Raw genomic sequence first — 16704 nt, forward strand, 5'->3', positions numbered from 1 at the left:
GCAGCTCCATTACCATTCCCTTCTCTTTATATGACACTTTGTTTTGCAGCCTGATTGCCAGCAGCAGAGGCAATTTTGCCATCAGCTTTACAGAGTCTCCCTGCTGGAAAAAAAAAAAAAAACCAAAAGAAACCAAAAAAAAAAAAAACAACAGCAAAAAAGAACATTAAGAGGCTGCACGGTCAAGTGCTCTGATATTAAATTGTGCTGAGGCAGAGATCGCCTCCAACAGCAGAATTCTGGAGTTTTACATGGATCCTCAGCATTTCATGGAGCAGAGACAGGAAGGTGGAGGCAGCACTCCCAGCACAGCCATCCCTCCCCAGCTCCCTTCCCAAGAAGGCTTTGTCCTTGCCCTGTCCAGCTCCTGATTTCTGCAGGACCCTGGAGGTTGCTGCACCTTTTGGGCACAAGCGCTTCACACACCCCATGGAAAATGTAGAAAAAGCACGTATCCAGAGCTGGCAAACTGCTGGAGCATGGAAGGTTTGAAATTAACGTGGAGAGCAGCAAATGGAGATGATGTGGCTGATCCTCAGGGGAGAAAGGCCATGGCTCCAATCAGGCTCTACTGGCTTCCCTGGGAAAAGCTGGGATGCAGGCACACTTTCTCTTACTCTCCAAGTGTGCTATCCCAAAGGAATACAGCTCACTTCATCAGGCTGTGCTTTTCCTTTGCAAAGCCACCCACAGCTTCTCTGGGGGGAGGTGATGGTGGAGGCTTGTCCCAGATTATCTCCTCCCATCCCACAGCTTCCCCAAACCTCTGGCAAACCCAGCTCTCCATCTCCAAAGGGTTAAAATCGACAGACTACAGAGCCCCTTGCAGGGCCTGAAGGGCTCCAGGAGAGCTGGAGAGGGACTGGGGACAAGGCATGGAGGGACGGGACACAAGGAATGGCTCCCAGTGCCAGAGGGCAGGGGTGGATGGGATATTGGGAATTAGGAATTGTTCCCTGTGAGGGTGGGCAGGCCCTGGCACAGGGTGCCCAGAGCAGCTGTGGCTGCCCCTGGATCCCTGGGAGTGCCCAAGGTCAGGTTGGACAGGGCTTGGAGCACCCTGGGATGGTGGAAGGTGTCCCTGCCCATGTGGAACAAGATGGTTTTGAAGGTCCCTTCCAACCTAAACTATCCTGGAATTCTGTGAGTCTATTTCAGTGCAAAGGCACCAGAGATCCAAGCTTTTGGAAACCTCTGCAGATTCCCAGATCCCAGCCAGGACAGCTGACAAGGTAGTTTTTGTTTTAATGCTTTGGAAACGAGGGAATGCAGCCCAGCACTTGGCTGGGTGACCGTCACTGGTGCTGGCGAGCAGGTCACAGTAAAAGTGTTTTTTAAAGAGAAATGTGATTCTTTGGGTATTTCCCCGTGGGTGTTCCTGCCATTCCCTGTTATTTCCGGATTGCAGCAGCTGAGTCACTGCTGGCTCTGGAGGGCTGAGAAAGTTCAGGAGGAAAACTATCAGGTCCTCGTGTCCCTGGTGACCTCTGTGGAAAGTCAGAGCTGGAGTTTTGCACATGGGACAAGCAGACGGAATTTGTCAAAGGCCTGAAAATGGTCTGAGATCGATGGGAATTAACAGCAGAAAAGCTCAGAGCAGGGGTGAGAAGTGAAGGCAGAGTCGGGAAAAGGGTGGAGTGCTCCCTCTTGCTAAAAAAGGTGTAAAAAATGAGGATTTTTGTGTTTTGCACAAAAGCTTGAAGCATCTGTCCTTAATTTTGTCTAGTCCTTAAAAACAGTTGGCAGGTGCAATCTGTGGGGAGAAGCTCCAAGCCCTAGAGTTAAACCCTCAGAAAATGTGGAGCTGCTCAGGTGGAGCAGCTTTGGGGTTAAGCAGCAGTGCCTGACCCTGCCTGTTACCTGAACAGAAGCCAAAGGCCAATTCACAAAAGCAAATTTTAAACCCAACAAGCCCCCAAGTCGTGATTTCCCAAGCACCAGCCTGGGAAGAGGTGAGGCTGATGGGGGCATCTCAGGAAGGAGGAGCTGCCCCAAATCCTGAGACCGCTGCAGCTCCATGCCCCAGACCCAGCCAACCCTTTCCCGTGTTATCCCATAAATTCTGTGCAATCCTGATGTGCCCATGATGTGTCCTCTACCAGCAGGCAGGGAGTCCCCAAGGTCACCAATTCATTTGATAGGTGTCACATCAAGTGCTGGGACAGCTCTGGTAGGGTCCCAGGCGGGGCTTTGGTCACAGAACCTGAGGCAGATCCGTGTCTCCTTCAGAGGGAAGGCAGGGAAAGCAGCAGGGAGTGCAGGATGTCTCCGTATTATTTTTCTTCCCAGCCCAGGCTCGGTGCCAGCAGTGCTGCTGGTATAAATAATGGAGCGTGATGACAGGGACATTTTTAAAGGAGAACAAATCGCCAGACTCCTTTTCCCAGCTTCTTTGCTCTAGTCTAAAGTGATGCTAATGAAGGAGGTCAAGCCGTTTCCATCTCTCCCTGCTGCACGAGCTGGGACATTTATCTCTTTTGACAAAATAAAAAAAAAAAAAAAAAAATCCAAACTCCTACAGTAGATTTTTTTTTCAGCTTGCTTGGTTGGTGTGTTCCTTTCCAGGGAGAACTCCTGGGTGATGGCCTTGGAGATGCACCAGTTTTCCCCCACTGTCCTTGCTGCCTGCAGGGATCAGCTGGAATGTTGGATGCCATGAGGTGCTGCTTCCAGGGTCACCTGGGGGGTGTTGGGGACATCCTGTGCTGCAGCAGCACTGGTGACAGGGCCAGCTGTCCACAGGGAGGGCTTGGAGCTCAGCAGGACATGGGGGGGATGCTGGCAGTGTCTCCCCTTGTTGTCAGGAGGATGGCTTGGAGTGGCAGCACCTTTCCAACCCTGAGCTCATACCCCAAACATCCCATTTTCCCCTGATCCAGGTGGGAAGCGTTCCAATTTCCAGAGCAGCAGATGCCAGACCACCCACACTCCAGGCTCTGCTGAGTATTTGGGTAAAACTCGATGTATATTCACATCCCTGAAGTTTGGGAGACAGCCCAAATTCCTGGGAGAGTGCTGCCTTTCCTTCCTGCTGGAAATGGCTGAGGAGTTCCCAGCTTCCCTGGGTTCCCAGCTCCTCCACTCCAGGATATCTGGGTGTGTCCAAAGGGCTGGGATTTTGGGTCTGTTCCTCAGGGGAAGATGCTCCCTCCTCCAGATGGACTGGATGTTCTCAGGGAGGATTCCAACGGAGCTGGCAGGGCAAAGCACAGCTCAGGCAAGAGGAGTTGACTCCCCCAGGGTGCAGTTCCTCATGGAAGGAGGAGCCATGGTTGGTGAATGTTGAAATGTGCTCTGGGCTCCAGGGAAGCTGAATATAGCTGGAGAAGCAATTCTTGGGAGATGATAAATCCCAGAACGGTTTGGGTTGGAAGGGATCTGAAAAAACATCTGGGCCCAAACCCCTGCCATGGCAGAGACTCCTTCCACTATCTCAGGTTGCTCCAAACCCTGTCCAACCTGGCCTTGGACACTGCCAGGGATCCAGGGGCAGCCACAGCTGCTCTGGGCACCCTGTGCCAGGGCCTCAGGGGTTTCTCTGGCTGCCAGGTGGAGCAGTGCAGGACAGGTGTAAAATGGCTTTTGTCACCCGTGTAAAGCTTCATTAGGAAAGAGCAGCCACTTCCAGTGATCCGTGCTGAGCCCTGTTAAATTTGTCAGGTGAGGTGAGAGCCTGGAAAATGAGGATTGGGCACCTCAGTATCCCCCCGATCACCAAAACCTCTCCTCCGTGATCAATAAACCTCCTGCAGGTGGGAGTGGCTCTGGGCAAGCTCATGGAATCCCAGAATGGGTTGAGCTGGGAAGGACCTAAAAGCTCATCCCATTCCACTCCCTGCCACAAGCAAAGACACCTTCCACTGGACCAGGCTGTTCCTGGGGTCCATACCTGGTTACAGTCGTGGTTCACGTCGGAATTTTTGCTTTGTTTAACAAGAGAGCAGTGATTTTGTTTCAGTCTAACAAAAAAAAAAAAAACAAACCAAACCAAAACAAAAAACCCTGCGGACTGGTTTATGTCCTCCTTCAGTGCAAATTCCTGACCAAACCATCCTGAAAATGCCATCCTCCACCCTCCTCCAGGGCCAGCAACAGTGGCAACCTCAAATACCCCAAGACTGTGGCTCAGTTCCTTAAAAATCATGGAGGAATATTCCCTCTTCATGGTTCTTACCTCTCAAATCTGCAACTAGCTCTACAAGCCTAATTTTTTTTTTTAACAAGGAAAGCCAAAATTAACAATTAATTGCCTCTCCCAGGGCTTCAACAGAATAATTTAAAATATCTCAGGAAATGCAGACAGAAATAGTGATGACACTGTCTGTCTCTCAGAAGACCTGGCTTCTTGCTTCATTCCCACAGATTGGTGGCTGATAACAAACCTCTAAGAAATATTCATCTTTTCAAAGACAGAGACAGAAAAAAAAAAAAAAAACCAAACACTGTGACAAATCTAAATTCCCCAGAGCCTTCCCATTTGGTGAATGGGCTCTGTGTGCTTGACACTAATTAATTAATTTCCTCAATTTAAATTGCTTCTTATGCATCCCCAGTCTACAGGAAAACTTACACCAGACCTGAATGCATAAGAGGGGAAGCAGAGTTTATTTAAGGTGTTGTTTAATAGGAGTTTATTTATTTACTTATTTATTTATTTATTTATTTAGTATTTGGGTTTTTTTTCTGTGTTTTATCTCCCAGATTGGGTTTGGTGTCCAGGGGTGCAGCAGCCTGGGGAATAGTTCAGCTATTTTTGACCCACATGGAGTCAGGGATGTGCTGGGAATGAGTCTGAAGCTGTAGGAGGAGCAGCAGCCTGGGACACCGGGGTGCTGCTCCCTTTGCTGAAGCACGCTGGGGTGATGAGAGCCACGCAGGAATCACAGAATTCCAGCCCGGATGAGGTGGGAAAGGACCTTAAAATCCATCCAATTCATGAGCAGGGACTCCTTCCACTGTCCCAAATTGCTCCAAGCCCCGTCCAGCCTGGCCTTGGACGCTCCTATGGATAGGGCAGCCAAAGCCCCATCATTTCGATATTTATAAAGATTTTTTAAGGGGATCTGATCCAGGATTGACTCCTAAAATGAGCCAGGAAAGTGCATGGAGATCGGGACCTTTGAGGCTGGCCATGCGCGTCCCAGCGAGCCGGAGGTGCCACCACCCGGGCGGGGACAGCGGGGACACCGCTCAGCTCCATCCAACAGTGCAACGCTTCCCTCTAGCGACAAAGGACAGGACACGAGTCCTGCCGAGGGGAGTTCGGAACTCTGTGGTTACACGCGGCACTGGATTTTTTGCCCTCATCCTTTAAAAGCCGGGCTCTGGAAACCTCCCTTATGCTCTCACCGCGCCCATGGGGTGGAACGGGATGGGCTTCAAGGCGCTTCCCAACCCAAACCACTCTGATTCCAATAAATTCCTGATTTACACCCTGGTTGTGGCTGCCTCACTGGCTAATTAGGGTGAACAGGCTGCTGCCTTTCTCAGCAGCCAAAACAACCCTCCCCATGGGTCAGCTCCCACCGCTCTGTGTTGTTTATTCTATTTATTCTGCACACCAGCTTCTTACTGACTGAAAATAAGAATAAAGGCAGGCAGAACCCAAAGCGCACATGAAATGGGGAGAGCATGGAAACACACGGGGTCCCAGGCACTGATGTAAACTCGGATTAGGCTCAAATTCTGATCGAACAGAAGGGCCACTGCTTCAGTGCTTTGCCAGACCTCAGAGCTGCCAGGTGAGAGGGGCTTCTTTGGGTTCCCGAAATCCCAAAGCAAGGCTTGTCCCTGCACCATCACCAGGTGGCCCTAGAAAACTGCTTTTGCCTGCCTTGCTGAGCCTCCTGTGGCTGATGAAACGCCACTGCTTTTTTTATTTTTTGACTTTGGTGTCCTCAAAAGCAGGAGGGAGGCAAATGTCATTTGCATTTGCCAATGTCTCTGTGAGCAGATTTCAGCCCTGAACCCCTGGGCTGGTTTTGACTCTGCTGCCAAGTACAGGGAGAGATTTCTGTGCCACGGGGAATTTGTTTGGTGTCAAAGTCCCCTTGGTGGCGATTTGTGGACACAGGAGACACCCCTTGATGGTGTGACTGTCACACAGGTGGCCACGTGGGGAACATCCCGATGGAGAATTCATTCCAGGGAGACATGGAGTGCCAGGAAGGGGACTGATTTTCAAACCTTTCACTGGCCAGGGAGCACAAGCAGGGCCTGTCCCCCTCCTTAGGAATATCCCATGGGAAAAACAACCTGCAGCTGTGCCCTTGCAGGTTGTTTGCCCCCGGGGTGGCTTATCCAGGCCAGCCCACAGATCTCAGCTGACCTCGGGTGGTGAAGTGCAGGATGCTTTGAGAAATTCCTGCCCCATCTCTTAATCCACTTCTCCATCCAGCCAGAAAAACTTCCTGACAACACAGAAGGCCGAAAGAGGGCAGCTCTTAGCTCGGATTCCTTCCCAGCCCAGCAGACAGGGATGTGCAGCCAGGAGCAGGAACACCTTCCACTGTCCCAGGCTGCTCCAAGCCCTGTCCAACCTGGCCTTGGACACTTCCAGGAATCCAGGGGTAGCCACAGCTTCTCTGGGCTCCCAGGCCTCAGAGGGAACAATTCCTTCCCAATATCCCATCCATCCCTGCCCTCTGGCAGTAGGAAGCCATTCCCCCTTACGCTGTCACTCCAGCCCCTTCTCACAAACCCAAAGTCCATCTCCAGCTTTCTTGGCACCTCTTTAGGCACTAGGATGTGCTCCAAGGTGCCCCCATGAAAGCAGGGATCAGGCAAAACCCTTCCCTCCCACCTGGATGAGCCAGGACACCAGATCCCCTCTGCCTGGAGGGGGATAGCCCTGCCCCTCTCCAGCTGGCTACATAACTGCTCTTAAGACCTTGAACCTGGGCTGTGCCCTGCCCCTCAATGCCCACAGCGCCCGGGGACAGCAGGGAGTCTCCCTGACCCCAGCCAGCCCTGCACAATCCTTCCTGCTTCAGGGCTTTGTTTTCCTCAAGCTGTTGCTGCAGGGGGAATTTGGGGATGGCTTGCATTGGTCAGGTGTGGATTAGGAGCTGATATCTGACCTTCTCCTTGATCCTGGTGCATTTTTCCCTAAATCAGTCTCAGCAAGTAACTGCAAACAACCCTGCACCTGCTAAAGAGCAGGGAGCTGGATTCCCCCCTCTGGCCATGGAGCAGCTCCTTTAAGGCAGAAAAAAAATCCCAACCCACCAGCCAAGAAATAAAAAAAAAGAGGACAGGCAGCAAATGAAGTGCTCTGACATTTTGGGGGGCTAAGCAGAAATTTGTGGTGCAAATCACCTGAGGAGGCAATTTGAGATGCTGGCAAGCCCCGGGTGATTCATGAGCCCTAAATCTCCACCACCAGCCCTGTGCTTTCCCTCTCTCCGCAGTGCTTGCAGCTCGGAAAGCTCCAAGATTTACTGCCCTGGGAATGGGTGCTGGGAAATTGAGGGTTTTTCTAAGTCTCCTGTGCTTATCACTGGCAGCAGGGCTAATCCACATCCCTTTTTTTTTTTTTTTTTTTCTTCTTCTTCTTTTCTTTTTTGGCGTGGGACAGAGTGTCACAGAAGAATTATAGGGTGAAATTGAAATCTGCATGGCTGACTCCTTCCCCAGGCAAGACTGCTTCGGTCAGGAATTTTGCCACGGTAGGACGGGGCAATTATTACCCAGAATTATTCAGGACAGGAATGAGGGAAGCCAGGTTGGACGGGACTTGGAGCAACCTGGGAGAGTGGAAGGTGTCCCTACCCATGGCAAGGGGTGGAACAAGCTGATTTTAAGAATGGTTTGGGTTGGAAGGGGCCTGAAAAAACATCTTATTCCACACGTGCAGGGACACCTTCCACTACCCCAGGTTGCTCCAACCCCATCCAACCTGTCCTGGAACACTTCCAGGGATGCAGGGGCAGCCACAGCTGCTCTGGGCACCCTGTGCCAGGGCCTGCCCACCCTCACAGGGAAGAATTTCAACCTGCCATGGTTGAACTCAATGATCTTACAAATCTTTCCCAGCCTAAATGACTCTTTGAATCCTTGGCACCCTTCTGAGAGCAGCAGGGATTTTGGGAGCATGGAGTCCCAAATGCAGCAGATCAACCCTAAAAGCTGCCAACACCTCAACCCCTAAAACGATCACAGGAGGAAATCCTACTTTCCTCACTCTCCACACTACAGGATGTTATTCCAAGCATCTAAGCAGCTGGTTAGGCCATCCAAACGTGAGCACAGATGTTTTGGGAAGAAATAGAAATGCTGTTGGGCTGGAGCCGGAGTGTGAGGCAGCCCCGTGTCCCCTCCCGGTGCCCTCAGCAGCAGCGGCAGTGCCAAATTGACGTCCGGCAAATCACGGGAACAAAGGAGGGGAGCTCGCTGCTTTTGTCCCTGCCCGCTCCAGTCACGCACATGATTTGTTCCTCCTGCCCAATTTCGTGGTTTGGCAGGGAAAAAGGGACGGGCAGAGTTGGGACTGCAGTGAAAGGAAAGCACGAGAAGATAGATTTTTTTGGTGAATATCACAACCATGGGTTCTGTGCTTGGGCTGTGAGAGTTTGCAGAGGACATTTCCAGGCAGTTTTCACACCTCTTTATCCAGCAAAAATCAGTGACACTCTGCCCCAGGATGCTGAGAAGGGTAAAAGCTTGTAAAGCTTCATCTTGGGTGTGAATTCATGAAGTTTTAAAATAATAATAAAATAAAAAATTTCTAATACATGCCTTTCCTGGTCCTGTACTCCTCCAGCTGCCTCCACTCCTGGCTGCTGGACTACAGGGATTTTGGGCTGCCTCGGGAAGCGTTTTTTGAAACCAATTCGCTTGGAGGAAGAGTTCGTTCCTCCTGGGCGTGTGGCTATTTCGGTGTTTCCTGAGGCCGAGGCTGTAAAATTCAGCTTCAGGCTGGTCCTTGGAGGACCTTGCTTGGCCTGAGGAGGCATCTGAGGTCATGAAAAGGAGCTGAGCTGCTGTTGTGCTACAGATGAACGGATTATTTCTGACTCCTGCATTAGGAGCTCTGTGGATTTAGAAATTTCTCCACTATGATGCTGCTTTTATTGCCTTTCCAGCCCTTCCTCCGCACATCCTTCCATCCTCCATCCACCCGGGAGCACCCGGAGACACCTCTCAGCCACCAGACCTTGGTGTTTACCCCAGGAGCTCTGGGAAGGAGCGGGTAGGGATGGAGGGACGCTCCCAGAGTGGGGTTAAAAGGCTGGAGGGTGAGACAAAGCACAGGAAAACACCCACGGGAGGCTGTCCCCAGAAACCACCGGAGAAACCCATGCAGAGGTGTGAATGGAGCGCTCAGGGGGATCATCTGTGTTAAATCTGTAGTGTGTGTCTGTCTGTCTCTCCTCGTTCCCCTGTGTTCCTCTGCTCTCCCCGATTAACCCTTTCCGGGGGGAGCCCGGCTGTGTCACCCAGCCCCGCGGAATCCAACGCCGCCTTTCCCGGGAGGAAGGAGTCCCGTTAAACCCGCGATGCTCTTTTCCCTCAGAGTTGATATCCCAGAGGCTCCCATGGGACTCCCAGGCTCCTCAGACCTTAAATGATCCTGCAGCACCTGGTCTCGTTATCCAGCGAGTGGGAAATCCTTGGAAAGGCAAAGAGCGGGTGAAGAGAAGAAGGAGAGGATGCTGACCACGACAAAAGCCTCCCCGAGGTCTTTCCCCCTCCATCAGGGCTCAAAAAGTGGGATGAGCGTTCCCTGCACGGTAATTCCCATTGCTGCCTCTCCCAGCTCACGCTGTCCCGGGAACGCAGCCCCTTGGGCAGAGCTCATCCCTGAAACGCGGGGAGAAGAGGAGAGGAGACCCCAATCCCGTGCCTTGTCCCCAGTCCTGGAGACTCCAATCCCGTGCCTTGTCCCCAATCCTGGAGACCCCAATCCCGTGCCTTGTCCCACCACCGGCTCTTCCAGAAGTGCCGCCGCAGCTGTGGCAGCTCAGCGCTGGTCCCGCAGCCCCGGCGTTAGTCACGGGATGCCATTAATTATCCCCGCGATCCCCAGGAATGGGGGCAGCCCTAATTACAGCCCCGCTTTGTTTGGGCTGGTGTCTCTGCCTTGAGCGCAGAAACAAAAGGCAGCAGATCGGGACAAGCGATGCTACAAAGGAAGGAGCAGGGGAGGCGGAGAGGATCCCAGAGTTGGGATGCTCCCTGCAAATCGATCTTCCCTCTCTCCAGGTCACGAGATTTGGCAGAAAGCTCCGGCTGAAGCTGCTGCTCCGAGGTTTCGCTTTGCCCGGGTGATGAAGGGCTAATAGATGCAGATTAAAAGTCACTATTAGGGATAATCCCTGCGCGGCCGTGGAAGCGCGGGAGCATCCCTGCCTTAGCTCCGGAACTCCGGGGCCCTTTGTATTTCCCCCCCCCCCCCCCCCGAAAAAAGAAAAAAAAAAAATAGAGAATGAAAAAAAGACAGTTGGAAGCGCAGGATGAGCTGGGGGAAGGGAGATGGGATGGGGGAAAGCTGGGAAGAAATAATTGCCATGTCTGAAAACAGTTACTATGGCAGCGACAGTCTTCGCGCCGCCTGAGCGAAATGTTGGGGACCAGCAGCGGTCCCTTTGTCACATCCTCAGACACACATTTAGATGCTAATGCTGCCTTTAACCTTGGCTGCTTAACCTTGATAGGAGGGGAAGGGCGGCGATGGGGGAGAAAAAGCAGCGAGAGGCGGGGGGGGGTTTACGGAAACGATGGGTTTCCTCTCCCTAAATTTGTCACCGAATGGACTTGGCAGACTCCTCTCAGCTGCGATTAACGCTGTTATTTCTGCGCTTAATATTCCGCGGAGGTTTTACCAGCTTATTTATGGATAGCTGGCATTAGCCGCAGCATAATTCACCGCTGCGACGCTCCCGTTTATCTCCATCCCCTCGGGATTGTCTCATCTGAGGCCGGTTTGGAGAACACCCACAGGTTTGATCAGCCTGGCTATCTAATCTGGCCTTTATTTAGAACTGCCGTGAAAAAAGGAGGGGTGCGCAGGAGGGAGGACTCCCCATTAGACTTTCTTGGACTGGCGGGGAAAGGAATTTTGGTGGCGTGTGTGGCTTTTCTTGAGGCCCCAAGCTGTCTCCAGCAGCGGGATGAAAGAAGAGGGATGGAGAGAGGGAGGAAAGGAGAGGGGGAATTCCCTGGGGAGCGCTACCTGGCTGAAACAGCATCTCCAGCGCTCCCGACCCCGAGCGTGGGCTCACGGCCCGAAGGAAATTCCTAAATCCCAGCCCTATTGCACACAGATTAGCCACTAATTCCGGGAGCAGCCCGGGATGCCCTCGCTTTGGGATTATCCTTAACTGCAGCCTTTAAGGAAGCTTTTGCTGGAGCGATTCAGGCAGAGGAGATGAGAGCGGTGCCAGTGCCGGATCTGCCGCTCACAGATATTACTTTATTCTTCTGTTTCTGGCATTTTTTAATTCTTCTTTAAAGCTCCGGGTCCTGCAGTCAGATGATCACTTACAGCTTTCTCCACGTGCTCTCGGAACCTCATTTCTTTGGCATGGTGGCAGACTAAAGCCTGAGCTCACACCAGCTCAAAGATAAGTCTAGGACAGCCCTGCTGCACAAAATATTTCCATTTTCCAGCCCGTCCAGTGCCTGTGCCTTGACTTGGGATTGGTAATGGTGCCTCACTCGTGCCACGGAGTGTTTCTCCCACCTGCATGATGCCGGGCACAGAGTTCCCTGCTCTTTTCCACCGTGTCACCACACGGTGAGTTCCACAAAACTGTGCCCAGTGTCACCTCTGAGGGCTGCAAAAGCAAGCTGCCTGTATTTTTAATGATGGTCTGTGTTAATAGGGAGCCTTATCTCCACACAAAGCCTCCACATGCATCCTCGGGATGAAATATGAATGTGAGGAATGATCCCACTCCAGCCTGACAAATCCTCACTGCACACTGAGGGGTGAAAACATCCTAAATTAAAAGCAGTATCTGTCTTCTGCAGTGCACTTCTTTCTCGGGGGTTTCTGGCTGAGCTGACACATAGAGTCGATATTTATTTTACAAAGGCTGTAAAAGAGGCAATGGGTAATATTGTAGCAACCAGCCCACTGCTGCTTTTTGGCTCGGGAGCGAGAGCAGAAATAAAAGCAAGAGTTCTGGCTCAGGTTTTGCCCAGAAAAGCTGTGGCTGCCTGGATGTGTTCAAGGTCAGGTTGGACGGGGCTTGAAGCAACCTGGGGTAGCAGAAGGTGTCCCTGCCCGTGGCAGGGGGTGGAACTGGACCTTTAGTTGGAAGTAGATCTCCTGTGAGTAACTGGAACAGAAGTTCCATGGCTCAGCTACTCGGCTGTGGAGACCTCAGGAGCTTTATCAGGGGTTGAGGGCACTCACAACCTTTACAAAATACGAGACCCAAAAGGCATTAACGACAGTGACCAACATCAGTGCCAGCCCTGCCCTGGATCCAGCACAGGTGAGGTTTTCCCCCTGTGGCATCTCTGTGCTTGGGGACGCTGTGACAGCTGCAAGGGACACAGATGCTCCACATTGCTCTGCTGCTTTCCAGTTCAAATCATCACTGGTGTCAGGTGTCCCTGAAAAGCTGTGCCTGAACAGCTTCTGGTGTCTCACGTGCAGTAAATAATCCCAGAATCCCAGAATGGTTTGGGCTGGAAGGCACCTGAAAAAACATCTCATTCCCACTCCCTGCCATGGGCAGGGACACCTTCCACTATCCCAGGTTGCTCCAAGCTTCATCCAACCTGGCCTCGGACACTTCCAGGGATGGAGCAGCCACACCTTGGCTTGGTTACTGTTTTTAAGGGTTTTTTTACTGTTTGCTGCAGTCGGTCACGATGACAAACAAAAGGATAACCAAGCTTCCAGCACAGGGGGATGGCGCTTCTGGGGGTCCCCGAGGAGCAGAAGCGCAGGCAAGGCCAGGTGGAGCTCGGACAGGGCGAAGCTCAGGCAGCGGCGATCCGGGCAGGACGCGGGGCGGAGCGGGAGGAAGGCGGCGGCGCGGCCCCTCCTCTCCTCCTCTTTCTTTTCCTCCTCCTCCTTTCCCTCCTCCTCCTCCTCCTCCTCCTGCCGGGCGGGGCGAGGGTCGGCAGTCCCGGCGCGCTGCCGCCGCGTGGAGCCGCGCTGCGTGTTCCCGATCCCTGATCCCACATCCCCGATCCCACATCCCTGATCCCTGTTCCCGGCTCCCTCCGCCGCCCCGAGCCGTGCCCCCGCTGCGGGCCGGCGGCGCGGGGATGGGCGCGGGGCTGTGAGCGCGGCCGGGAGCCGTGGCCATGGGGAACATCTCCTCCAACATCTCCGCCTTCCAGTCCCTGCACATCGTCATGCTGGGCCTGGATTCGGCGGGCAAGACCACGGTGCTCTACCGCCTCAAGTTCAACGAGTTCGTCAACACCGTGCCCACCATCGGCTTCAACACGGAGAAGATCCGGCTCAGCAACGGGACGGCCAAGGGCATCAGCTGCCACTTCTGGGACGTGGGCGGCCAGGAGAAGCTGCGCCCGCTCTGGAAGTCCTACAGCCGCTGCACCGATGGCATCATCTACGTGGTGGACTCAGTGGACGTGGACCGGCTGGAGGAAGCCAAAACGGAGCTGCACAAGGTGACCAAGTTCGCGGAGAACCAGGGCACCCCGCTGCTGGTCATCGCCAACAAGCAGGACCTGCCCAAATCGCTGCCGGTGGCCGAGATCGAGAAGCAGCTGGCCCTCCACGAGCTGACCCCTTCCACCACCTACCACATCCAGCCCGCCTGCGCCATCATCGGCGAGGGGCTGACGGAGGGCATGGACAAGCTCTACGAGATGATCCTCAAGCGCAGGAAGTCCCTCAAGCAGAAGAAGAAGCGGTAGAAGCCCAGCCGAGGCGGGGAGGGATGGGGGAGCAGACAAAGGAACCGAGGGGGAGACAGAACCAAAGCGATTCTTTTGGGTTTAATAGTTCTTTTTTTTTTTTTTTTTTTTTTTTTCCCTCTTCATTTTTTTTCCTCCTTCCCCAAAGGACAGACAATAGTGGTGATAACAAAGCGGCTCCCGCCAGCCGAGCCCAGAGATCCCGGAGCTCCCCTCGCCCACCGCCCCGTGCTCCTGAGGGTCTGATCCGGACTCCCTTGGGCTGGAAACACGGAAAAAACGGGATGAATTCCCCCTCTCCATCTCCGGGAGCACCGAGCCTTTGTGTGCCGGGGAACCAACAGGGCAGGACCCTGTTGAAGCGCGTTCGAGCGGAGCCCAGCGTGCTTTTGGATCTTTAACGTGGGCATTTGGGGGTGTCGATGCCAGCCCCCCACATGCATTTTGGGGCGGGGGGTGCGGATGCACCGTGGCTCGGCAAGGTCAGCGGGGGGGGGGGGGAACGACTTGCAGCCCTCATTCCTGCATCCCCGCATCCCTGGATCCCTCCCCCGCGGGTGGCGGTGGGAAGGGGTGTTGAAAGCTTGGACGGGGGGGTTGGACCAGCAGAAAATGTCTTGGAGGGGTGGGTGTGGTGGGTAAGGGGACATGCACCCACCCTGGCTGGTGTTTTAGGGTGCAGAGCAAGGACGGGCAGCCTTTGGCTTGTGGGGGGAGGATGCGACACCGGGGTGCTGAGCAGCTGCTGAGTGGTGCAGAGCTTTAAGCTCTTGGCTCAAAAAAAAAAAAAAAAAAAGGTGGAAAAAGGAAAAAGAATACCCAAGGGTTTGGGGTGAACGCTGCTGGAAGCGTCGGGGGGGTTGTGCAGGACCCCGGCAGTGTCACCTTCGGCAGCAAAGCCCCCCGCAGGTGTGCATTGTCCCCGTGCTCAGGGTGAGGGTGCTCCAAGGTGCGGCTTTAGAGGTGATCCAAACTAGGGGTTACTTAGGAAAACCCCCAAAAAGGCAGAGTTCGGGGTTCTGGCCACTGTGCTGCTCTGCAGTGGGGCAGGAGGCCAAGTCAGGGAGGGTCATGGCAGGGCAGGATGGATGGATGGATGGATGGACAGACGGAGATGGCCAGAGCCTGCAAAAAAATCTCTGCTGGAAAAGGAAGATGGCAGGGGGTGAAGAGGCATGAGGGGGTTGTGGTAGGTTTTTAATAAAGATTCAAACCTGATTAAAAGCCCCTCACTTCCCCTAGTAGCCACATGGGCAAGCTGTGCCTGCAGAGCAGCCTGAGCACCCGGGCAGGGTCGGGCCTGGCCGCCTCCTCCTGCAGGTGAACATTTTATACCTGCATGGGGCTGGAGACCAAAATCCACTTGCTGTCTGTATTTCAGCCTGGGATCCAGCTCTCCCGGGTCCTGGCTTCCCACAGAGCTGAAGCAGGCAGCCCTCAGGGGCCAAATATCCTGAGTTTGGAGGCAGGCAGGATTTTCTGGTGATTTTACACCAGCTTTCCCATTTGCAAACCCCTTCCCAGAGCAGCCAAGGGGAAAGCACCAAGCAGACAAAAGCAAAATGCCCTTTGGGTTTCGGGGAGTTGATCCTCCCCTTGCAGCGACGAGCACCTTCCAAACAGCATTTCTGGGGGGCGGGCGGGGGGGTTTGTTAGGGAGCAAATGTTGCAGCCGAGTTGTGTTTGTTCTCCTCTTGCTGGGTTTGAGTTCCCGGCGCGAGTCCCGATCTGTGTGGGCTGGTCCCATCCGTTCAGGTGGCTCTCTTCCCGCTCCCTCGGGTTTCCCTGCTTTGTCTTCACCTCCAACACTTTGGTACTTGCTGTCAAGAGAGAGAGAGAGAAGAATTATTTATTTTTGATGCCACAGAAGCCACATGTATTTACCCATTTTTGGGAGGGCAACCTGTTTGAAATGTAAAAGCTGTGTTGACCCCAGCAGCTCCAGGGTGATCAGGTTTTAGGAATGACACCTGCAGGCTGTTGGTGGTGGGTTTTTTTACCTCCTGGCTGGTCTCGGTTTAGCACATGCTGGCAGTGGAAAGGCCGTTTTTACAGAGCTGGGAGCTCGTTCCACCCAGCTGAGCATCCCCTTGGAGAGATGGCAGAGGGCTGGAAGGCTCGGGTGGGACGCTATGCCCGTGCCCTTGCCAGCCGCTCTGCTTTCTGCAATAATTAAAAAGACTTTTCCAACGAGTAGCTCCTGGCTTCCGTGGTGTTTCCGTAACGTCCCACCCGGTTTTCCCCCTTCCCCGTGTGAAGATGAGCGTCGCCCTCGGTGGGCTGCAAGAAGAGGGGCCTGAGCAGAGCAGCCCCCAAGGGCTCTTTGCAAGGCCGTGCATCTTCTCAGAGTCTGGATGACCTGGGTTTTCTGGCAGGTCTCATTCCCCAGGTCCATTTGCCGTGTTCCCCTCCGCGATATCCCGTGTCCTGCCCTCGCCATTGTCCGTCAGTCTCTGTTCCTCCCGTCTTTCCTTTTTTTCGTTTTCTATTTTATTTTTTTTTTAAGATGCAGACATAATGCTGTGAACTGAAATAAATTATTTATACAATGAAAGGGCCTGATAAAAAAAAACAACCAAACCCCAGTGTTCTGCTCATTTCTCAGTATCAGTGCTGCATTTTGTGTGGTTTGAAGGAGGTTCCTGCTGCCTCCCCAAGGAGAGGAGACAAGGGGACAGAGAAGTGACCTGCCGAGGATCCAGTGTCACGGGTCTGTCACGTGGCAGCCCGCTAGGACATGGGGGACATCCATAATTTGCTGGTTAATGAAATCTGAGCTCTTTTGCAGGTCACTTAATGTCCCTGCATCTCTGCTGCTGCCTGTGAGAGAGGAGGATACTTCTTGGTGGGGGAGGGATT

General features: G+C 53.4%; 1 protein-coding gene across 1 annotated transcript; it reads left to right on the top strand.

Annotated features, from left to right (window-relative positions):
• Positions 1-13074: 13074 nt before the first annotated feature.
• On the top strand, positions 13075-16425 carry ARL4C (ADP ribosylation factor like GTPase 4C). The gene is given in 3 exon segments (XM_053948237.1): positions 13075-13841; positions 13994-14042; positions 14045-16425. Coding segments are annotated over 3 exon segments (663 nt in total). The 5' UTR covers positions 13075-13266; the 3' UTR covers positions 14084-16425.
• The last annotated feature ends 279 nt before the right edge of the window (positions 16426-16704 follow it).

Source organism: Vidua chalybeata, chromosome 7, assembly GCF_026979565.1.
Source record: "Vidua chalybeata isolate OUT-0048 chromosome 7, bVidCha1 merged haplotype, whole genome shotgun sequence".
In the NCBI taxonomy this organism is placed as follows: Eukaryota; Metazoa; Chordata; class Aves; order Passeriformes; family Viduidae; genus Vidua; species Vidua chalybeata.